The 25,511-nt window shown below is 36.7% G+C and overlaps 1 protein-coding gene across 2 annotated transcripts in view; it reads left to right on the top strand.

The window, feature by feature from the left end:
- Nucleotides 1-21,714, top strand: part of ITFG1 (integrin alpha FG-GAP repeat containing 1) — a 64,989-nt gene extending 43,275 nt beyond the window's left edge. For both annotated transcript variants that reach the window (XM_072346647.1, XM_072346648.1), the window contains exons 13-18: nt 3,234-3,277; nt 5,200-5,278; nt 13,629-13,753; nt 14,594-14,676; nt 16,079-16,196; nt 19,603-21,714. In XM_072346647.1, coding sequence (XP_072202748.1) covers nt 3,234-3,277; nt 5,200-5,278; nt 13,629-13,753; nt 14,594-14,676; nt 16,079-16,196; nt 19,603-19,662 — 509 coding nt within the window. In that variant the 3' untranslated portion in view covers nt 19,663-21,714. The remainder of the gene's footprint in view (nt 1-3,233; nt 3,278-5,199; nt 5,279-13,628; nt 13,754-14,593; nt 14,677-16,078; nt 16,197-19,602) is intronic.
- The last annotated feature ends 3,797 nt before the right edge of the window (nt 21,715-25,511 follow it).

Raw genomic sequence — 25,511 nt, 5'->3', positions numbered from 1 at the left:
CTGCAGAAAGAGACTGCAGGGTCCATACTTGGATGACGCATTTTTGTTTAGTTTCAAAGGTTGCATTTTTTCCTATTTTTATGTTAGAGTACATAATTTGCAAGCATTTCTGCCCACTATTCTCAGTACTTCTGTTCTAATATCACTTTAATGGTTTTTAATGCCAATTTTGACCACTGTGTCCTTCAAGTAAGTGTTCATTATCTCTGGGTGTGTACTTTTACTTAGAAAGCAGGTCATGTTTCACTTGTTACCTAGAGGCAGTCTAAATCCTTCCTTTCATTTTGGAGCTTTGGTTCTCCACTTCTGCATTTTAGCAAAATTCTAACAACAGTTACCAGATCTTTAGAAGATCTTCTGGCTTAGTTATGAAATGTCAGAAATTATGATCTGCAGGGAAACTGAGTTACTCGTTCTAAAAGAGAAATGTGAAGAAATTCATGGCTTCAATCCTTGATGATATATAACCGTAGGGGAACAAGTGTGTTTGGTTGTTTTGTGTCCATGCAGGATATGACAGAAATTAAGAAACTTAAAACAGGAGTAAATAGAGTAATTTCCTAAACAGCAGCTTGTGAGGTAGTAATATAAATTCCTGGAGAAGTTGTAGAGTTTCCAATATTAGAGACTTATACAAGTAGACTAAACAAACTGTGTAGTATATCTGGCTTTGAGGGAGAGGGCTGGACTTGGCTGAACTCAAGCCTCTCTTTTGTGAATCTCCTCTACAACACCTTTACCTATCTCTAATGTAACATAGTGCTGTCACTGTAAAAGCAGTATTAATCTACATATACTTATTCTTCAACTTATCCTTTAATGTCTCATGATATTTAAAATTTAGAGGAAGATCAGCTTATTAGTCACTAACCTGAGAAAAATGTACTTATGCTTATACATATGTATGCCATAATAATACAGAGGAGAGCTGTAAGACATTAAAGCAGCACTGACTTGAAGGAACATGCTTTGTCTGTCCACCATGGCTAACTTTTTACCCTGCCTATTTTCAGAATTTAGTCAAGAAACAATAACCAAATGTATTTATTTTCATTATTGCCTTGAGTGGTTGCTGTATTTTCTTTCCAGCAAGGACTTCTGTCACATCAAGACTAATTTACTAGAGTTTCTCTTCCCCTATCCTTTTGAAATGATGTGGAATCTAGGGCAAAATGAACTGGTTTCATTTCAGAGATCTGTGTGGAGCATATTTTGTGTGTTCTGCATGATCTATTCTGAGAGTATGTTTCGATGTCTGAGTCAGTTCAGTGTTTTCAGCCTAAAAGTATTACATGGCTTAAAATATATCTTATCATAACAATTTAGGATGACAGATAGCATGGCAAGGGTATGTGAATTAATTAAAGCCTTGGTTTAAAAGGCCAGTGTTAGATTATGATATATGTAATTCAGAGTAATTAGGCCTTACCATGTTCTTCCAGACTGCAAAGGTGTTGAGCTTTGAGCTCATTGCTTGGCTGTCTTCCTTGATTTTTGAGGAGGGATAAAAGGTGAGGCTATAAGTGAGCTCATAAAGAGAAACTGAGCAAGAAAAACAGGAGGTTCACTGGAGAGATTGCGTTTGCCTTTGTGCTATTTAAATATACATAATGATTCTGAAGCGTGCATTCTGCATGCTGTAAGATAAATAGAACTGCATCCACTACTGAGCCTGATTAATGTATTACTCCATAGGGCTTTGTTTTCATTGTATTAGACCACAACGATTTGCCATGCTGATGAAAGCTGTGCTCTTTTTAAATAATACTGGGTATGGGTAGCATAATTGTCACAAGCATGCAGAAAACCTTGTGGAAAAATGTTTCGTTTCACAGAATTATATTAGAAAGACAATTGTGTGATATTTTGAATGGGTAATAGAATAATTTTCAGCATTGGTGTTACATATATCTTAAGAAAGGTTTGCTTTGATTTTTAGCACCATACTCAGGTATGTTCGTGTTTTTGTAAAAGCCCCCAGAAAATGGAAATTAGAATAGCTGAAAAACATTTCTGCTGTGACACAGGAGGGAGTATTTATAATAAAACACATTTTATGCCCATTGGTGTATCGCTAAATGCACTGTGTTCACTTATTTGGTATATGGACAATGAAAGTAGTCAAATGAACTTGGTCAGGTTATTTGTTCCCACAGTGAAATTGAACAGCAAATTGCAATGTGCTGTTTTGCATCAGAATAGGAAGAGATGGCTCCAGTTGAACATGCATCTTTGTCTAACACACAAAATACATTTCTAGATTATTGTCTATTATTTGATACAGACACCGTCTTCAAATTGTACTCTGCCGTACCTTCACCTTACCTGTCTGGACTTTCTTTTGGACTGTATGGATAGATTACAGATTGTTCTCTATTTGGATGCTTAAAAATGTTAAGTCACAAACTAAGAATTTTAACTTTGGAATCATTTCAGTTAAGATTTTCACAGAAAATACAAATAGTCCTTCTGACTCCAGTTTGGGATGACTTTTGATCAGACTGTTAGGCTGTGTTATGTACACCACTTAGTACTCCACTGTCACCACACATTTTGTACCCAAGATTTTGTGCATCTAATATTTAATGTGACAGGATGTTCGAGGTTACAGAACAGATGGCTTTCATTGTCCCTTAGTTGATTATAAATGTTTAACATTTCTGTAATCAACTGATTTTTCAAGCCGACAAGTAATTCAACAACTGTCATATGCTACAGATATTAAGAAGCATTATGCACATCTGCTTATAATATTTTCAAATAACACAGAATAAACAGGAAATGGGAGTTGTTTTGAGTCGAGTTTTAAAGCTATCACCTGTATATAGGGAAAAGCCTTTACGTTCCTCTTTTTCAGTTAAAAAGTAAAGCTGCATTTCTGACAAGTATATTTTAAATGATTAGAAGTAAAGGGTGATGAGTAAAACGTACGGTCTGCTACATTTCAACATGTTTTTATTTGGATTTTTTTCACTGACAAATGTTTCTTTTGGAAGCAAGCTAACTGGTGAGGTATGCGAAAACAGTAATTAGCTGATTAATTTCTGCAAAGTAATGTTTTAAGCAAATTATAATTATTTTAGTGCAAAAGTAATAATGAACACAATCTATTTTCTTTATGTATCTTAATGGATACGTAACACTTATTAATATGTTTTAATAGATTTTTGAGGTTGTGCTCATAAGATGGCTTGTTAGTGTGAATACTGTAAACTTGCTTTTTGTTTTTGCAGTCCTCAGTGGCCTCTGTTCTAATGACTGTCCTCGGAAAATAACAGTAAGTCTCACTATGCCTTTGCAACACTATTGAAATATAAGTAAGCTCTGGGGCTTGATTATGCTGACAGTTGTTCACATACGTAACTAAGAGAGTTACTGACTAGAAGAATGTGTGATCCAAATATTGACTGGCCAAGTTGTGCATGTTTGAAACTACCATCTTTCTCCACTTTTCTCCATTGTTTGATTCTGCAGTGAGATTTATTATGCAGCATCACAGGGGCAGAGTTATGTCAGGTACAAGAGAAACTTGTGTAATACAGCTGGCTGCCCAATCTATGAAATGTGCCAGGTCTTGGTCAGGGCAGTCATAAAAGCCAGGCAAAACACTGTGGGACAAATTCAGCCATGGGGTGCCAGGTAGCAACTTCTGGGCTAAAATCAGGTACGTGGGAACAAGGAAGGAAAAGGAGGAAGGGGAAAGAAATGATGGTTCTGCGGATTAGCTACATGTAGATGTGTTAATTCTATTTCAGATCTTTTAATCATCTCTAGAGACCCTGCAAAACCACCTGTGGAACTTTCAATTAGCAAATTACAGTATCCACAGTGAAAGGCCTAAAAAGGGCAACTCAGAAATCAAAATTATTTTTGCAGAGCTGAACTGCAAAAGCTCTGAACTTTAGTTAGAAATTTTAAAAAACCTGCTTCAAAGGAAACCAACCTTTTCTTCAAGCCTATTTTAGGACATCAGATTGGTTTCTGAAAAAAGATAGTAAGAGGTTTGGGGTGGTATTACCAGCTTACTTACCAAATGAAGGGAAGGTTTTGGGAGCAGATGTTCAGCAGATGTTGATGAACACTTGATTGTCCAGATCACTGAAATGTTATTGCCTTCACTGTAAAAAAAAAAAAAACAACCCAAACCAGCAAACTTAGTGTCATGAGGTGTGTTATGCCAGAATACAAATACTTGGCCAAGATAATAATAATAATGTACATCAAAAAGGTTCATCTTTCATAGTTTTGCATTAACAGCATCTTTTCTGTCTCCTTATGCCTTACTCTTCCATTTTCCAAGATTTGATACTGGCTTTCATCATTATTTATTCTTATAGTTTACAACTTAATATTTTTGAGGGAGGATGCAAAGCATTCGTTGTCTCTTCTTCAGTGAACTTTCTGCAACTTATCTTAAAGGTCTTCTACTGAACTGGATGTCATAATATCGGCTTGAATTCACTGTTTGAAGAGGGGGAAAAAAAAAACAAAAACATCCACCTTTATTTAAAATCTTCTCTTGTAGCTGTTCTCTGTCCCTCCTACCTTAACAGATAATTTCCTCCCACATATGCTCCTCCTGTTCTCACACAGGTACACGACACGGTTCACCACTCAATAATCTACAACTCCCTTTGATTTTTCCTTCCTTTTTTTTACCCCCTTAACTTTACTTTGATGTTTAAGCACATCTCTCTCCAAATAATTTAAAATAGATATTGGTACTTGAAAATTAACTGTTCAGCACTTTTAATTAAATAGAACATCGCTGAATTATGATAATTTTGAATTTATGTAGTATTTTTAGATTAAGAAAGTCCATCAGAATGGAGAATTCTCAGAAAAGCTTGAATGAGTTGTGGGTGGTGTTTTTTTTAAACATGCAGTTATAATTTGAGGTTTTATATTTTTTTTTTATATACTTAGAGCTCCCTAGGAAATATTAAACCTTTTGCCATAGTACTGAGCAGCATTGCTTCCTTCATGAAAACCTGAGAGGTACTTAGACAATTGATTAATCTTATTTTGAAAATGAGTTTCCATATATTGCTATGTGCAGTGTAAGAGCAAGACTTCAAAATTGTGTATATCCTGAAAAAATCATTAATCTATAAAGGTTTGCTTTAATGTTTTTATTAGTAGAGCTTTGTCTGTTCCTAAAATTTTGCCTGCTTCTTTTCTCTCCCCTCTCACTTTCAGCCTTTTGGTGTTAATCAGCCTGGTCCTTACATCATGTACACAACTGTTGATGCAAATGGATACTTGAAAAATGGGTCAGGTAAGATAATCTCATAAGAAAAGATGAAGAAAAAAAAAAATGTACTGTGGAGAAGTTATGAGGAAACATAAGGAAAGGCTAAAAGATGATGCACGTTCCAGGCAGGAAGTAGGCCTGCTTGTAGAGAGGTCTGGATTTGTCACCGTGTAAATCCAGACATGTTTCGTTTCACACTTTGTCTTGGTTTCGAAGGCAATTTAATTCAAGGCAGGTTTTTAGAGATTGCTACTGTGTTGTCCATATTACTTTAATGCTCACTACTGGTGTGCCTTCTCTGCTCTGTACTTTTTAATGACTGGATATCTCAAGTTTTGACCTGTTTTGCTTTCATGTTGCATACTGACTACAGACTTGAGTTTGTGAATGAGTGCTGCAGAGAATGCTAGGAATACTGCTGAAGATTAGCAATTTTATTGTAGCCATCCCTTTTTTAAAAGACTGAAATGCTTGCTTTTCAACAGAGCAAAAGTGAAAACAGCTTGGAAGTATCTTCATATCATAATAAAAACTCTTCTTTCTTTCACAAATTTGTGTAATAAAAATTTGAGTTCCCTAATCTTTCTGCTGTTAGCTAAGCTACTTGCAGTTGATTGCTGCACCTGTACTCTTCAGGGGCTGTTTGCTGAATGGATACCAGGTATCAGATAAAGCTGCTTTGTGACAGCTGTTGCTACAGTTGCTGGAAGTTGCAGTAATTTCTGAGTTACAAAATTTCTTTCCAGCCTGCCAATAGAAATTAGTTTGGTGCGTTCTTTCAAGGAACATCCATCTAAATGAAGAGGTCAGTGAGTTGAAGGAAGTGTAAAGCATTTACTCCTTCAGGCTCCCTGGTACTTAGTGTGGGCCTGCTTAAATTTAGTACACCTGTTTATGGAAAAAACAGCTTCATAATGCCTTTGGCCATGTATGTTTTGAATAGATACCTATGACCAATTGTATTATCAGATGTACTGATTAAGTAACAAAAGGACTTCTTTGCATAAATGAATAAATGCATTAGTGGCATCGTCAAACTGATCTTTTTTTCATTAGCAAAGTGCTATAAAATGACTATAAATCAAATAAACTATAACACAGCCTCTGCTGAGATCTAATTATACTCATCTAGATGCAGTGTTCACATAGTCAGAGCAGTTTTTCACTCTATTTATTTGTGCTTAACACTATCTCAGACTTAGAAGTCAGACATCTCAAGTGAAGCCATGCTGTACATTTATAAGACTGCATCTAACAGCTAGCAGAATCTATTAACCAATTCTTTAAAGCACTTTCTATTTGGGATACCATAAATTGTAATCAGCGGGGGAATAAAGCTAACTTAAAACTTGGACCTATCTTACGTATCATGTTCTTAATCTTGGGGAATTGGAGATGTTGATTGTTTTTGTTTGTTTTCTGGATATCTTGAAAGGAAAATTTAAAAAAAAAAAAGGTTGCTTTTAGGAATGCTAAGTTCAATTTACTTACAATTTACTATGGGAAATATCTATCAATTATGATTTCATACTGCTGTAGCACCATTAATCTTCACTACTACCATATTTGCAATAATAAAAACCTAACAGAGCCCAATCATGATGAATTTCCTTTTATGTTTTGACATTATGAAATAACAGTAATGAATTCCAAGTGCATTTATGACCCTCACAGTACTGCTACAGGGAATTTTGTAATACTCTTTGATCAGTTTCTCAATTTCAATCTGTTAATAGATTTTTTTGAGTCTGTATAATTCCTGCAAGTACTTGTCAGTCACATTTTCTGAGCCTATTATATTCAGTTTTTAGCTAAACTTTCTTCTTTCTCAAGTCCTACTTGTAAAATTCAGTAAATGTCTTTCTAACTGGCATTATTGGCCTACAGGTTATTATCTTGAAATGCATTGTCTGTTACAGCCAAATCATATTCTATTTGACTGCCAAGAAAAACCTCAAGCAACGCTTTCATATATATGTATTGGCTGACAGTACCAAACCCAGATGGCATTTTTGGACCATGCATAAACCTACAAAACATCTTTTCCACATTAAGCTTTAAAAGTATGGCATCTATATACCACTTCAAAACTAGTTTTTTGTCAGTTTGTTTCCATTTTTTATATAATATCATTGAACAATCCATATCCAAAGCTTTTAATTTTATGAAAACGATAATGAGAGAGTCCTGTGGTTTATAATTACCTGGGTTTTTTAATAATCTCTTTCCAAATAAGTAACATGTAACAATGTTGTTCTTTTTCTAATGAAAAGAACATTCCACATTTGGTTTGTTTTCCTGTCAGCTGATGCTGATGGCTGTCTTTACCAGAAGTCCTACTGGAGGAACAGTTGTTTGTTGGACCATCTGAAACCAAACTAAAGAAGAAGAAATGTTCACCATTCTGTTTCTGATGTTCCTAATTCTGCAGGACTTTAATTGTGAAATACAGTATGTTTTATGGATGCACTATTCATGCAAACAGTAGAATAACAAGGCACATACGGCTGTCTTTATCAAATTCATTTTGAAGTTCTTTGATCTGCCAAGTCTTAACTACAGCAAATTTGCATAATTGAGAGGGTTTTTTAAAACGCTGTTCGAATTATTCTCTCTGCTGTTAACATTCCAGCGTGTTGTTAAAAGATAGCAGAATAATAATTAGCGTGTATTCAGTGCTTTTTACTTCTACACTCCTCAATTTGCCTGTAATCTTACAACAAGAAATATTGTTAAATTAACTAAAAGGAATAGCAATTGCCAAAATGAGCGTAAGTATTGGGTCTTACATCTTCTGTTAACATCTCCACAGACCTTTCCTCTCTGAGAAGCAATTCAAGTGCAACAGCTTTTTATGTCGAATGCGTTTTATGATCCAATCAGGTTCTGGTGTAAGTCTGGGAGAAGTATCTAAACTAATTTCAGCCATGAATTCTGATTCTGCAACCTGCCTTCGCCCTATTTTTTCTCTTGGGGTTTTTATTTTTCAGGAGTTTCAGATCTGCATTTCCAGGTTTTTGTTTGCTTCTAAGGATTTTATAATATTTTTCTGAGATAGTTTTTCAGCTGAATCCTTCCATCAGCAATACCTGGTATAAACTAGAGAACAATAGCTGAACTTGAGCATAGAGTAAATTAAAGCTGTTCTTGTGGCATGGTGGAGGTGCATGGGCTGAATCTGATAAAGATAGCAAATGAAAGCCTGGGGACTCTTTTGTAGTTTGTTTTTCATGTCTTTTAGACTTCAACGGCCTAAAAACATATAATTTGTGATAATGATTTAGCAGTCTTTCTCTGTGGTTTTGAATATTTTTGTTTAAGGCTGATGCCAGTTAGATAAGGCCAGTATCACTGCAGATTACATCTATGCTGCCCTATTTACTAGCAGTTCTGACCATAGCTAAACTTCAGACGTGACATTTTTGCCAGCTGTTGTACTTCTCAAATAATGATCCCTTGTGTTTTCTTGAAAATACTACTTACATGATAAGTTTGATTCCATTTATTTTCAGTAACATCAACTGTTTTTCTTAGAATTAATATCCTTGTGGACTGAAAATAACAAAGCAGAGCGGATACTTTATATAGAGCAGCTGGTTAATTTACTGAAGTATTTTGAGAAACTGCACAAGGACAGCTTCATGCTGTAGCACCAGCACAAGAAGCGTTTTAAATTTGTTATTAGATAGCGGCAAAGGCTGAAGTTAAATTGCTGAATAGCTCTGTAGAAACATCATACTATGAATGCCAAGCTACCTTTAGCTATCACATCTTTTTATTCAGTTTTCTCTCTGCTACCTTTTCACTACACTCCAATTTTTGTCTTCCTGCTTTCTTTCTCCCTCTGCTATGGAACATCTGAACCATCAAATACCTTCACTTTCTCTCCTTTGTAGGCAAGAAGCCTTGAAACCTGCCTGTCTGCTGCTTTGCACTGACAGATAGGATTGGCAGCTCTGCACTTCCATAACCTGAGCAGGACTTGGCTGACTCATTGGCATGCTGACTAGGCAGACAGCTGAGGGAAAATACAGCTCTCTAGATATTTTTGTGATAAGGACACCTCTGGCAGAGAGAGCCTGTTATAAAAAGCTTTTTGAGATGTGTTTTTGTGTGTACCAATTACATACTAAACAGGGCAGGAGCATCAAGTTGATACGTATTTATGTGTTTTATCTGCAGCTGCTGCTATGGACTTCTTAGTTTTCTCAAAGTTAAAATAGATGCATATTTGATTTTATAGTTAATATGGGTTATTGTTGCAGCTTGTATCTACCAGAAACTTTAGGAGTGTCGGCCAGGAGCCACCGAACAGTAAATTCTTTCTGTTTGCTTGAAGATGAATATTCATGACTATCCATAATATTATTCTGTGAACACCTTCATTGTGTTGCTTATATGGATCAAGTCATAATTTGCTTAAGCAGCGGTATGGCTGAAGTTCCATGGACTGATAAGTACTGCATCTCATTTTAGAGCTCTGGTTTTGTTTTAAGCTTCCCATGACAGAAGGAAGGATAAGTCCTGGATAAGTGCTGCCCTTCTGGCTTTTGGAAATGTTTACTCTTTGTTGTTGTTGCTTTGTGTTCTCATGTGTACTCACCTCACAGTCCAGCTTAGTTAAAGAGCATGTCTAGCAGTTTTCACAGTAATGAATTACAGTGCAAACATTGAAGAATATCCCAGATAAAAGCAAACAAAGCTTAATTTCAGTAAACACTTGACATTGCAGAATTAATTATGTACAATTCTACTATATAGAAAATGGTATGGATGGAAGAAGCTTGAGTCATTTAATAATTGAATATCTGAATTCTGTTAAGAGATATCTTGGTTGTTACAGGTGGAGATGACTGTAGTATGTTTTTCTATATTACTTCTTTTTGTATAGAAACCTTTCTTGAACTCTTGAACTAGGTTATTCTGGCTTTACTCAGTAATTTTGTGGTGTCAAGTTGTTATTAATGAAAACATGTTCCAATATATCAGCTTTGGTGCTTGGGCTGTCAGAAGTACCACGGATGTTAGCAGCACCTAAGGCATCTAAGTTGCAAATACACACATTCAATCCACTTCCATACTTTTTTTTCTGGAACTCCAGGGAGGAAAAAAATATATTGTAGGAAAAGACAAGTTTTTGCTAGGGGAAGTTCTACATGAAGCACAACTTCACCTCTTAAGTCATGAGAAGAAGCTTCAGAAGGTCAGGTTGCCATTCTGCATATTTCTAATCAAAAAAGGAGCTCTTACTCCACTGTACTTCTTTGTTCTCTCATCATTAGGCTACGACTCCAAAGGTGGTAATAAGGGAACTGAAGTAAAGCTTTCAATGAGAGCTGAGGAGATTCAATTTTCCAACTCTTTGAAAGCTTTCCAGCTTGTTTAGTTTTTGGTGGCTGTCAGGTAAGATGTTTTCTGGAATAAATAGTGTTTGTTTGTTTTTTTACCAGAAAAGCCACCTACATTGTTAAGGGGTAAAAAGAATGTAGGTCTAAAACTAAGCAACTTTGTTACATTTTTGTAAGACATGAGGGGAAGGGGGAAAATATGACTTGTTGGGATTTATTTTTTACAAATTAATACATCACAAATACTATTTATAGTATTCACAGTTACTATCTACATACATATAATAACAGCTTTTGACAAATACATCATTTTTCCAATTAGAGGAAAACATAGCAACAGGAAGAAACAATGTAATGTAAGTAAAAGAGAGACTACAGGTCTGAAATGGAAGTTTCCATTAGTTTTTTACCATGAGAGTTTTTTGTAGTGGTCTCACATCTTCAGCTCTGTATCTCCCCAAAATTTGTTTAAACTGGTTGAAAAATATCAGCACTGTGAATCTAGGTTTGTAGGTTCAACTAAGCTGGTTCAAATGTCCCAATTCACACATAATCTGTTCTGTTTAAAATAAAAAAATAATAGAAAGCATTGCATCTACATGTAAATGCAATCACCTTCCAGTAATAAAGTTCAATTGGTTTCATCTGAGCACTTTTACTGCTTAGGTGAAGTCACCCTGAAGTAAATTGTTGAGGACATTAAGCAAGTTTATGTCAGCGTAATGGAAACAGAAGGAATACATCTTCATTCAGATCTAACAGAACAAGTACTGTATGTGTTACAGACGACACATAATTCGGTATTCAGGCAAGACTTTCAGAAGGTTAATAGTATAGGCTGCTTCAAATTTTATATGCCAGGCTTTGAAAATAAGGAGATAGATACGGAGATGATCAGAACAATTTTTCAATATCAAACTGCAAAAATTTTGTGAGGTTTGGCTGCCTAACGTTGTGAGCTTTTACATACAAATTCAGACTGACAGGCTGAAACCACTGAAAACCATGTCTTAAAATGGTGTGTTTTCTTACTCTAAGCTTTCTGGAGCAATGAACTTACTGACTTGCAGTTTAAAACAGAAACATTCATGACAGCACCGTATTCTGAGTTCATAGCTCATGATAGATCTGAGTGCTTCCAAGTAGCTTTTTTTTTTCTTCAAGTAAAGAAAACTGTGGAGTTTTTACAACATAGCAAATGATTTTACAACATAGCAAATCACCAGAGTTGCAGTTTAGATTAGATTTGAAATATTTTCGTAAGTAAATTAATTGTTGGTAACTGCAAACTTCAAATAAATAGTAATTAATTAAACATTAAAGTAAAGCAATAAATTGTTAACAGTAGTCTGTCACTTTTTAATTGTTGCTCAAGGTTTTTCTGTTTCTCAGATAAACATTTGTCCTTTTTATTACTTTTCTGTGATTCTAAATGGAGCATTTAAGTAATTACCAAACTTTTGTAGAAATTGATAGATGCAAGTGGAATAAAGCATGAAATAGTTTCAATAATCTCACGTATTTGTAGCCAATCGGCTATAAAATAAACTGGAACCTTCTACGTGTGATCCTCCCAAGTCCTGCTGCGCTAATTTCTCCCCATTTTAAGGCAAATAAGAAAAAAATATATATATATTTGTACTGTGTAGTAGGAAGCGTTCCTTCCTGACCTTTGCAAATGATTTACTTATATCTTGAAGCCTAAGATTTCATCATCCTTATCCAAGTAGACATAAGAACCGGTATTAGTAGCCATGAAATTATTCAGTGCTGTTAAGAATTCTAGTGCAATATCTAACTCTCTAAACTCTTTAAAGGCTGACTGCACACATTGTATGACATTTTCTTTTATTTCCTTTAATTTAGTTGACATTCATTTCATTTGTGTAATGAAAGAAAAAAAGGAATACCAAAGTTACAGACTCCTCATAATCCTAAATATCTCACTCAAAAGTCATTTGAAAAACCTTTCAATGTGAAATATTACATCTTGTTCTTTTGGGAGAAGTCCTTTAGAAATCAGTATTACTTTTAAAGTAAATTCTTTGTTGTTTTATAATGTGATCAAGTATCAGATATTTTGTTTGTTTTTAGAACAAAGCCAAAGTTCATGTGAAAATTTTGACATTCAAAAAATCCTGACACTGTCATCGTATTTAAAAACAACAATAGCAACAAAAACTGCATCTATGGATCATGTAACTCTATTTGTGGTAGTGGAGTCTCATTTAAACTTAGTCTGGGAAGGGCTGAATTCAGTGTGGTTTTTGAGATGCTGATATTGTGCTGTGGAATCAGATCACTTGCTAAGAAGCTTTCTAGGCAATGAACAAAGAATCCACGTAGGATCTGAGTCAGTTTGCCAGACATTAAGATTACAAGGTTTTTATTTAAATGGAGTAATTGGCAACCTTGGAAATGGCATGTTAGTAACCTGTAGATAACTGCACACTTCTGTTTTCCTGCTGTCTTTTCAGGAGGGAAAGAATGTTATTTCTACTATATAGTCACTCATTTAGTTCTTTATAATTATATGCCCTTGATAGGATGTAACTTGCAACAACTGTAATCCTGTTGTCATTAAATCGAATTATTATGTGAGAATTTGTTTATGAGCATTTTCTCAGCTAATTTTGTGACACAAGGAAAAGCAATAATTACTGATTACTACTAGCAAGAGTTAAAGTGAATCTTCTCATGTTGAGTCTGAGCTTGTGAGTCAGTGGGGTGAGATTTGGTACTAGCCATATCTAAATAAACACAAATAGCTCATTTCTCCTCAACTTGTAATAAATAGCAGTTTGACACAAAAAAAAGGTGCTTTAAAGAATTATATTATCTAGAAATCCAAAACATTTAGGCAACTTAGCAGTTAAGTGCCCTTTAAATACTTAGGAAATGTGGGATTGAGACATTAAAAATTAAATCACTAATGCAATTACAGTATTGAAATACTTTTATAATTGACTCTGAAATGTGTTTGTAATAAAGGGGGCTTTTCCAAAAAGCTTATTTTCTTATTCCAGCTGGACAGCTCAGCCAGTCAGCACATTTTGCTCTCCAGTTGCCGTACAACGTGCTGGGCTTGGGACGTAGCGCTAATTTCCTCGATCATTTGTATGTTGGCATTCCTCGTCCTTTAGGAGAAAAGGTTAGTTAAAAGTTATGATTCTCAAGCTAATATTTCTGGTATAACCTTTCATTGTAGAAAAATTGGATAGGAAAATTGCTAATGACATTTATTTCATAAATATGAATACAAAGGTAAGTTTGAATACAGAAAAGAGTTTCCCAAAAAACCAAACCTTGCATGTCTGGTTTTTAAGGTGTGTGTAAGCTCCAATGCCAACAATAAAACTAAAAGATAACTGAAGTTGTGTGTAAGCATTAGTCATATGGTGCTTGTTTAAATGATAAATGTTTATTAGACCTGATGGTCCAATTATTATGGTCTCAGCTGTAAGATTTCCCTGGGGCTGCTCTGGCTGGCCTGTAAACTCACACAATCCTTTCTACTTCAGTGACAGCACCATGATCAATATCATAGGAGGTAGAGGTTACTGTGAGCATCTAATCTTGAGGTGAAACATGAGATGGTCCTGACTGTTCACAGTCCTTAAATCTGATTATGTTGCTTTAAAGGTATTTGTATCAGCGTACCTGTGAAATTCTGGTTTGGATAATTGGTAAAATTCCTTTCTAAAATTGGTTCTTTTTTTCTTTCCCTATTATGTTGTTGCTTTGTATCTGTGTTTTGAGCAGATATTTTTCCATGTCAACAGCACTACTCTCGCTTTAGACTTTGTTGTTTTTAAAGTGCTTTGTTGCTTTCAGAATAAAAGACCTACATAAATGTAAGGGAGAAAAAGTCACTTAAAAAACAGTCACTTTTGAGTTTTTTTTTTCCTTTGCCATATTTCAACAGAGAAAGTCTTTGCTTTTAAGAGTGTTGACTTGTTAGGAATTGACATAGCCTTTGCTTTACTTTCAGTCCGTAAGAAAACAAGAATGGACAGCTATCATACCAAACTCTCAGCTTATAGTCATCCCATATCCTCATAATGTTCCTCGAAGGTAACTTTAATATTTTGAATTGCACATCGCAAAATTACATAAATAATGTCTAATATACAGTCTGTATTCTGTTTTTTCTTTTTTTTTCTTTTAAGTTGTATAGAAAGTGACTCTAAAAGCAATGAAGGAGTAGGACTCGGTTCTGGTACTGTTGTTGCCACTGTGACTGGACAGAATATTTTTGAGTACTTACATATGATTTTACATAGTAGCCACAAGCAGTCAGGATCTATTGCCAGCTGAACTGTAAATAATAACACACTTGCTGGATTTTCTAGCTTTTTTTTTTTTGTAAACATGGTGATGATTGAAGCAAGCATTTTGGTTTCACCAAACATGCAATTTCTGCCCAGTTGTACATAAAAGCTTCAATTCAGCCTTTCTGAACACACTATCTGTTGCCACAGGTACGAATGTTTTTCCTTAAGTAAAGATGAAGGGGTTACTTACATAGGCTCTTCAACATTGAATTAATCTAGAAATTAAAATGTTTATCTCAGAAATCAAGCATGTTTCTGTTGTTGCTATTAGAGAAAACATTAGTCAGATATTACAGCTGCTTTTTGCCGCTTGATCTACTAGTGAGGTCAGTTGTGTTTATCATGCAGAAATGATTCTGACATTGGTTTCAGCAGCTAATTTTGCTACAGAACAAATAACAGTTGAGAAGTGATGTGCCACTTCAATTACTAATTAACAACCACAGGAATAACATCTGCCAGATGGAGAAAATTTACAGTGTTAAGGTATTGAAAGGTATGCGTTATGAAGAATTTTTTTAGTCATCCATAAGTTATTTCTGCGTTTTTTTAGAGGATAAGTTTATGGACACTGAACTGTAGAGAACAGAATTCCAAAAGAATGCAGATTTCCTTAAAAGTAATTCTTAATTTATAATTCCTTTTAACATAAATATGGCATTTCCCGTGAGGACCTGGTACTGCCTCAGTGTAAAAGATCATGCTGATAGCTTTCCCATGACAAGAAGGATGAAGGATAAAAGGGGTGTTACTGAGCCTTGGCACCCCACAGCATTCTAGGGATGCCTTCCACGAGTCCTTCAAGTGCCTCATTTTGTTGCTTTCCAGCATTCTTCTGCCACAGCCAACTGGTTCTGCTGCTTACAACTCGACAACAGTTAGTCTCTGAGGATACTCATAGCACCCCTGAACAAATAAGCTCAATTTCAATTGTATTACTTGAAAATTATTATGCTAAGCTACGTATTTCCCAGAAAACACCATTAAGCTCCAGTCTCCAAGTACAGCCCCAAGGTTTTTGTGGACCAGGCTGCTACATATCTCCATACTAGCAAATTATTTTGATCTTTATAAATGAAATCTGTTTTTTACTTTCTAATTAAGGGTATTAACACTTCCTTGGATTTTCCTCTTTTGTATAGCTGGAGTGCCAAGCTGTATCTGACCCCGAGTAACATAGTGCTGCTAACAGCTATAGCCTTAATTGGTGTCTGTGTTTTCATCCTGGCAATAATTGGCATATTACACTGGCAAGAAAAGGTAAGTTTAATTAGCTGTATTTTTTCTGTATTTTTTATGCTATTTAACATTTCCTTATATTTTATAGACTTGTACGTTTTTGAGTAGCTTTATATAATTTCTGACACGGATTGCATTAATTCCCTAAAGGAGTGGATTTGTTATTAATTTGGTATTTATTGCAAGCTTAAACATTGGTGCTGTTTCTGCTTAAGCTTGAAGGCTCTTGAAAAGGGAAATGAAGAAAAGGATTGATAAGCTTTTGCCATTAAGCTGTTATTGCCAACAGAATGAGAAGTTTTTTGGTTCATATCTAAGCTTTCTATTTTGCAGAGTTTTAAGAAGTACAGTATTCAAGAAAGGGAACATAAATTCAATTTACTTAGCTTGAGTTGGTGGTAATCTAAAAGAGAGGAAAAACATTTCTTTTTTTCTGTAACTATCTTTGCTGATTGCACTCGCATTAGCATTCAAGAGTGTATAGGGAGACAATTGTGTGCATATTGGCTGCTTTGCTCTGTGCGTCTGAATTATACATGCAGTGTATAGAAATCTATTGATTTTGAAGAAGCATTTTGAAAGAGGCCTTTCATGTCACAAAAGAAACGTGTTCCCATTTTTCCTAACTACGTGCAGTTCGCAATCATATCCAACTGGCAGGATTGCCAATAAATGCTACTGCATACCCAAACCATAATCTTAGCTGTCAAATAAAATTACTGCACATTTTGACATGGTGGAACTGTTTGTTATTTTGTGCTTGTGGAAATAAAATGACCTTGTTAAACATTCAGATAGACATTGCGCATGCTTCATATTTAAACGCTACTTGTCTGTCATTCTCCACTCTTCAAAATGCTAAATATGGTCTCCAAATCATAGTGATGGTAGTAATGTAACACACACAGCAAGGAAATATGAATGTTATTATGACTGTCCTTAATGTGTCCTAATGTACCAAGAAAGCATTGCTAAATGGTAGCTTGGACTGTGTGCTGCCTGGGTTTAACTCTGTCTCCAATACGTCTAAAGCAACAGGAGTAACAAAGAAATATATTTGGTCTCTAAGTTGTGATGGGCGACATATAATTCCATCTGGAGAAACTGAGATTTAACAACAGTGTTTAAAACTTTATTTGCTAATAATAATTTTTGTACTTCAATGTAAAGCACTCAACCTACAGTGGGTGCTTTCTAAGCTATTTTAAGCCCCATTCATTAAGTACATGGTTGGTTATGTGCTAAACTCCTTGCACAAAATATGCACAAATATTTGGTTAAATTATGTATTTTTAGATTAATGTGTAAACAACTGTTAATTCCTATAATTTTCAAATGCTGTTCCTACTGATTTTTACCTTCTCATTTTAAGAAGATGTTGAGGTACAGAACAAGTAAAAATCCTGACCAAGGCAGTATTGTGAGCCAGTGGCATGACTGCGGGTTGAACTCAAAGTTCCCTGTTTGCAAGTTTATGCTCGGTTTTCTGCCTCTTCCAGTAATCCCTTCATAAGAATACTGTTCTGCCTCAGTGCTGTTTTCCCTGCAGACTTCTAGAGTACCTATCACAAAGAAAGAAAGGGGAAACACACTGGCAGCTGCAATCTCTTCTTTTCCCCCAGAGGATGTATCTGTATGTAAGCTGCCGTTCTTTACTCAGCAGTTAAAAGAAAGCATGTACTTTGACCTCTGCAGATAAGTAGCAGGAGAAGTCCTTTGTCTACAATAGTTCTTAGGCATTCAGCTGCCAGCCATTACTGTACTTTTTAAATAACTGTAGTATTTAGGGCTACTATGTTGCTCTGACATTCCTTAGAAATTTTTGATCCATTAAAAAATGAATGGCTTTGAGATATTAGTTTTTACCTTTGATACATCAGATGAAAGAGAAGCTGAGGAAGAATTGAAGCCTTTATTTCATCTTACAACAATATAGCCTGCTACATTTCCTGTACTTGAATTCTTTTTAATTTGCTTTGTGAACATGGGAACGCTACAAGTTGATGATAATCCTTGCTAGGGAAGTTTTGATATATTCATCAGAATATCAGTTACTGACAAATTTTCAAGTTGTAATTTTTTCATGAAGCAGGCAAGAAATGGAGTGAAAATTGCTTTCCAAGTGAGCTTGTATAACATTGTAGAATGTGACAAGCATTTTAATTTAGCGAAGTATGCCACTCCCCTTTTCCCACCCAGTTTTCACATTCAGAATACTACCAGCATTGATAAAGACCCTGCCAAAAAGCCAGGCAGACTGTCTTAAAACCTCACTGACAGCCATGTTGCTGCCACAAAGTGCCATAAAATGCAATAGTTAAATGACAGCTCGGCTGCTGCCACAGAACGCAGTGAAATCCATAGTTAGCCCACTGGAATCGCTGTCATACATAAACAGTGTGTGATGAGGAAATCTCTGGCCTTGAGCCAGAGCAGATGACAAACTTTAATGGCAGAACACATGCTCTGCTTTCTACCAAAATCATCATGTATATTTATCAACTCGGGTACAAATCTGGAGGCCCACACTACAGCATACTGTAAAGGCTTTTCTTCGTTTTACTCATTCATCAAAAAAAGAACTAAAGAGAAAAGTATAAGCAAGCTGAAAAAGCATTTGAATTTGTTTTGCTGAATTTTCTTATACTGGGATTTATAGGGACTGTCTGTCATGAGAAAAACATGGGTTGCTCAAAAGGTTCACTGTGCATTCCAAACTCCTGGGAGTGGAGCCTTTCTCTTCTGTCACTGCTTTGAACCACAAGGGAGGCAGGGAGAAGAGAACATATCAGAGCACCTTCCGTGGGTTCTAGGTGCAATTTAAGTATGCTTCTCTTTCCAAGCACAGTCCAAGCTGCTCTTTCAGCAGACTGATGTGCGTTCCACATCAACAAGTGGGGAAATGCATCCTCTCACATTTTTCTGAATACAGAAACATGGAACAGTCTGTTTTTTTTGCCTGCTTGGTGCTGTTAATTGTTAGCTGGACTGCTCTCTTTGTCTGAATTTGTATTTAACATTTAAATAAAAAATCTAATTTTAAGTGTAATGTAGATGACAACATTTACAGTTAATCCAAAGTAATTTCATCTCGTATTAGGCTAAATACATACACACCAGGAACCATCCTCTAGTTTTGAAATATTCCTCTTATAAAAGCATTATTAGAAAAACAGAAAATAATGGGTCATAAATGTTAAAACAGCTGCGTATTAACAGCAGAAGCCAATTTTGAGTAGATTATTGCTATTAGAAACTGACATCATTTAAGAGCTAATTATTGAGGCTTTTACTAAGCTTTTTGCCTTTTGTCAAATTGAGTGACTTGGAAATAAATGAACGGTTCTCTGACATTTGACAGCTCATTTCTGTAACAGCATTGCTCTGTGTCCCACAAACTCTTTAGCTTTTTTATTTTATTTTTCAGAAAGCAGATGACAGAGAGAAGCGACAGGAGGCTCATCGGTTCCATTTTGATGCTATGTGACATGCCTTAATATCTATGGAGGAGCTGCTGTTCCTTTGCTTAATTGAAATACTAAATTCCGATTTGTAAAATGATTAGTATTGAAAATACTGCTGGTGTGCTATTTGTAAATGTTGCATTATTTGGTATTTATTTGGAACATATTAAAATTAGACTTGAATGTCTCTTAAGGCCTTCCAGTGAGAGAAAACAAAAACAAAACAAAACCTGTATATAATAGCATTTGGTCTTTATTTAACAAAAGTGTACATTAATCTTTCATAGTAAAAGGGATCATTTTGCATGTACCATTGTTTACATACCACCAGTTCTTTAGTAATATATTTGATAGAAAGCTGTGTAAATAAAGGTTAGTATTTTAGTGAGCAGAATACTTTGTACCACTGACATTGCTGTTGTCATTTACACATTCCTGCAAAGTAAACTGCATTTCTGAAAAGTAATCTTGAGCAATTTCTTGGATGACTTAATCATTAATTGATTGCTTAACCTAGCATTCTATATTTCTCACTGTTTAAATTCATATGTGCAATTGCTAAAGAATATAGGACATGGAGAACTAAAAGAAACCTTCGGTGTTGATGCTAGTTCAGTAGCTTGTGGGATGGATGCAGTATTTATATGTTAGTTCTAGAAAGATGATGACACATTAAAAAGAATTGAAGTAATAAAATGTATCAGCGTGACACAAACCACTTTTGTAATTAAACCATAACCATGTTTGTTTTAGAAAGGCCTGCAGACATGAAAGTAACTTCTGTGGGTTTTGCTCTTGTAAGAAAGGTGGGGGACTTGGTATTTGGCCGGGTGCTTGGGCTTTTTTAAAGAAATGAAAAGAAGAATTTTAGACTGGAAGGAGAATGAGGATCGACTGCCTACAATTCATTATTAATAGATGAAATGTACAAAGATTAAATAAATAGCCTTATAAGAAATAAGCAATGCCCAAATATCATAAGGCTGTAATAACTACAGAAGCAGAGAGGCTCAATTCTATATAAATGGTGATGTTACAGTTGTTCAATATAATTTGAATCCTGATATTATCTCTAAAAATAATCATGCTTGTATTTAATAGTTGTTCCTGTATTCTCAGTGATATGAGTTTACATGATTTGTTGTACATTTAGAGCTGTCAGCTTGCATTCCTAATAAATACCATTTGATAAATTAGAATACACTTAATCATCAAACTAAAAAGTGGTGTTCTTACAGGCAGTCACCTCAATAGACATAGTGGTCAATGAGAATTCCTTATCTCCTCCACCCTGGCACCTGACCTATAACCTTATATACATTTGTCAATACAGGAAGAGTAAAGGGAGGACAGAAACAAAGCTTGAACTGATTCAGTTCTCCCTGAAGCGCTGTTCAAACTATTCGTTACCACAGCAGTGTTGAAGTGACACATTATAACAGCAGCTCCAAGTCAAAAATCACAAAGGTACTGAAAGTCTATGAAGTTATGTTGTTTTTACAAGATACTTGTAATTTGAACTGATCAGATTCCAGCAAAGCAGACTTTCAAATTGCATTTCCCTTAGTTTTCAGGGTAGCATATTTCCTTAATACACACCTTTAATATTTCCCTTAGAGTAACGTGGAAAAGTAGTTTATTTATATAAATCCTTAAGGGTACTGTACTTCTAAACCCCACTGCTAGAATTCTCTCCCATCAGCAAAAGTAATAACAGGTTTCATAATCAAGAGGAAGCGCAACCTAATGTGTTCTCTGTGTTTTTCGGATGGTTGGAGAATAAGGCTAAATGCATAATGCCACTGTGGCAGCGAAGTCATCTGTAGCCTTCTATCGCAATATAATAAACATAGATTAGCCTCCTTATGTTTTTTGGAAAGATAATTAGGAATGAAATAACCTCATGCTGACATTTAAGCTGTTACCCAGTTAATGAAGCAATGAACTCAGTATCTTGTGCTTTAAGGTGGTTTGCATGCTCAGTAGTGCATTCTTACATCACTTCATGTACAACACTTTCTTGGAGCTCTAATAGCTTTCTTATAATAAACTGTGACAGGTTCTAACTACTCACAGCTTGGCTTATGACAGTCTATGCATACTATTCTGAATTAAGGCATTAAATAGTGTTAAACCTCTTGTCAAAGGTTTCACATCATATTTGACTTTCATAGGCATCAAAAAATTGTATTGGTGAAGTTGTTACCCTTCCACCAGTAAGCTCTAAAAAGCAATGTTCATTAGAACGTGTGTTTCCAGGTAATCTTCAGTGTAGCTGAGAACTGAGAAACAGTTTTAAATGCATACATTTTCAAAATACATCCACCGTAATACAGCCCTGGTAAGAAATGCTATTGGAAGGCTTCTTCAGTGTGAAATCTCACCTATATAAAAATACTGTTGACATGCCAACTGACAGATGGCTGTTGAAATACCAGCTTGCTTTGTTCTCATTTTCCATGAGAGGCTTTAAGACTGAATCTTCCTACTAAATTTATCATTAATGCAGTATAATCCCCAACAAAAGAACCAACTCTTCTGCTGCAGATTAATAGCCATATTCTATATAGTATGTTATCTCTCCAATGACGATGTGGCCATCTTTAGTAACAGAAAGCTGCTCTAAAAAGATTTGCTACAACTAATTGAAAAGTAATCATTATAAATGCACTGAGTCAATTCAGAACTCCTGTAACTCCTTTCAGACAAATGCCATTTACATAGAACAGAATCCAACCCTGTAAGTTTCTCCTGCATTAGTGTTTAGCCATCAGAGCTTAGTTTTGTGGAAGAAGTGTAAAGATGTGAACTGTGCCAGCTTTAAAAGTCCTGATAACCATAAGAAATATTCTTTAAAATCCAAAAGGTAAAATTATGCTTAAAATAATCTCAAGTATTGCAAGTAAACAGCACAAAGACCAGTGATTTCACAAAAGTTTTGGTAACTTAAACACTTTCTAAAGGAAAAATCCTGGTAACAACCTTTCAGTATTTAGAAGGGGACTATAAGAAAGACAAAGGTGAACTCTTGTCAGGGTCTGTTGTGATAGGAGAAGGGGAAATGGTTTCAAACTGAAAAAGGGAAGATTTAGATCAGATGTAAGGAAAAGGTTTTTTACAAGAAGAGTGGTGAAGCACTGAAATGTGTTGCCAAGAGAGGTGGTAGATGCCTGTCCATGGAGACATTCAAGGTTAGGCTGGATCAGACTGAACAACCTGTGTAGCTGTAGGTGTCCCCATTCTATTGCAGGAGAGTTGGACTAGATGACATTTAAAGGACTGTTACAACTCAAATGGATCTATGATAATTCTATGACAAATGTTTTGATCAAAGATGGAGAGAAAGTAACAGAACAGTTAGTTAAAATGTTCATCCAAACTTCATAACAGTTCACTTTTAGCATCTGTATCTTAGTGAACTCTTTAAAAACAATACACAGGTAACACCAAACAAAGCCAAAAGCTGACTGCTGGGGAAGGCTGCTTGTGATGTACAATCTGCTACCAGAGAGCAGCAAATACGTTAGGCAGTATTAAAATGTAAGCTTCTAGGAGAACAGTAATTTAAAAGTTTTAAGGAAGGAAGAACTTGAAACGAATCAGAATCATTTCTAATAATGAAAATGTGGAAATGTAAGCCTTGTTCAGGCAGCTATTAACTATACCAGAATGAGTGGCCTCATTGCCTCGCATGAACTGCTCCTACTCAGAAATAATGACAACTCAGTAGAGCAGCAGAATACACAACCAGACATCCCAAAGCAGTTTTCAATCTTTGTTAACTCCAAAACTCAAGTTTAATTAACTGACACTTAGTGCCAGCCTGACCTGATGGCACAGCATTTTCTTCCCTGAAAGCCAGAATTCTGCAGGCTCGGATAATAGGAAGTGCAAGTTTCTCTGACCTGTCACTAGTTTACTATGTTTTAAAGCAGCACTTATAATGAGAACTGTAACAAGACAAAGCAACGGGGATGTCCAGATGAGGAATTCTTCTGAAAGCAGCAGTAAATGATGGCAGAATGTGCCCGAACTCTCGAGCTAATGCTTGTAGCCATATCTCTCACACGGACAGCTTGATGCAGCCCTGGGAAAAGAGAAGGCAATCCTGCACTTCCCAAGTGTGCAACAGCTCTGTGCAACCTCCTCATGGACAAACTGGAAGTGGAACTTTCAGTTAAATACACTGTAGCAGCGTGGTTCTTTGCAATTACTGCCAACTTGTCCTGAGCACAAGACATTTCTGTCTTTTCTCCTATTTCTTTTCTGTGAAATAATTGAATACAAATCAATTCCTTGAATGCACATTCAGCTTGCGGCCTGAGAATCGCACTACTTCTCTCATTTCTTGTATCATGAGTAATAAAAATACCTAAGCCAGATTTTGCCCTCAGCTCCACTGTGCGTTCCAAACAAAAGCAACCCCAGCTCCCAGCAGTCTGCACAGCAGCACCATCCGTTTTCATTTTGTGCTCATGTACTGCAGAGGGGATAAAGAATTGTGCATGCTGCACAGAAATGGTAGAAATTATTGCTCTGTTCAGTATTTGCTAGGGTTGCTACAGCAAACATTTTTGTGAGCAGAGAAGAAAAATACAAAGCATATCCACCTAATGAGGATATATCTTCATAGAGGAATGTTCACTGTGGAGTTTGCCATTTCATCATACCACTATAAAAACACACGGTTATGAAGTGGGTACAAAGAAATCGCTTTATCCGTTGCTGGAATGCAGCAGCTATTTAGCAATTCATGGGAAAACGACCCTTTGAGGAGCAACTGGATCATCTCTGCTTGAAATTGAAAGGACAATTCGAGTAAGCGTAATAATATAATTATGTAACTTGGGATTTTGCCACAGCATCGGGCTTAATACTTCATCAAGCTTCTCAGAACGCTGAAATGGATCTCTAATGCCCAGAAAGCTCCGGCCCTTTGTTTACAGGTCTCAGATGTCCCCTTAGGGCCGGCGATGGGAGGAGTGAGTGCCCCCCCGCCCCTCCACCGGTGCCTCCCGCCGCGCACCGGAGCTGGCAATCACGCCTATTCGAAGAGCCCGAACCGTTTAAGCGCTAAGCTGAAGCAAAGTGACCTTTTCTAACAGGATATGCTGACCTTTGAGCGTCGTAGGAAGAACTCATTCAAACACAAAGCACCAAACCACGAGGGAATCAGCTCAGCTTCGCATCTCACAACCACGTTTGAGAGCGGCCCTCTCGCTCGCACAGCAGGAGCGGCAAGTTGCAGTTCTGCGTCTATTGTTGTCAGTCGGATGGGTTCCACATCGCCCCTGCGAGGTGCCCGAGCCCCGGCCGCCCCTGCCAGCCTCCGGGAACCGCACAGGGGAGCAGCGCGGTGCGGCTCCAGCCGCAGCCTGCGGGAAAGCCGCGGTCCCGCAGCCGCTCCGCGCCCGGCCCCGAGCCAGCCCTGTTTGGCGCTTCGGAACCTCGAACACACCGCAGCCCCACCGATCGGCAGTGCGGGGGAAAGCCATCCTACTCCGTGATTCCCTTGCTGCCTACGGGAAAGTTGAAAAAATCGCCCCCACGAAGTGGCGGCCAGCCCCCGCCGCGCCCCCGCCCCACCTCGGGCTCTTCCCCGAGCGCCAGCTCCCCTAGCGAGTTAACCCGCTGTGATGGATTGCCGCGGGGATGGCGGACGGCGGGCTGGGTGCGCCTTTTTATTAACTTCTCGAAAGTAATAGCTCCATTTGAGCTGTCGCTTGTCAGACGACAGCAGCACAATAGAGTGTGATGGGCTCCTCTTGTCGTTCGGGCTCCAGGCGGCACAACGCATCCATACGGACGGCTACCGCCGCGCGGGCCCCGCCACGAGGAACGGGAGGAAAAAGAGGAGGGCACCGGCTGCCTT

Source organism: Excalfactoria chinensis, chromosome 11, assembly GCF_039878825.1.
Source record: "Excalfactoria chinensis isolate bCotChi1 chromosome 11, bCotChi1.hap2, whole genome shotgun sequence".
In the NCBI taxonomy this organism is placed as follows: Eukaryota; Metazoa; Chordata; class Aves; order Galliformes; family Phasianidae; genus Excalfactoria; species Excalfactoria chinensis.
Note: the sequence above shows the minus strand (reverse complement) of the source record. Positions and strands in the feature narration are given on the sequence as shown.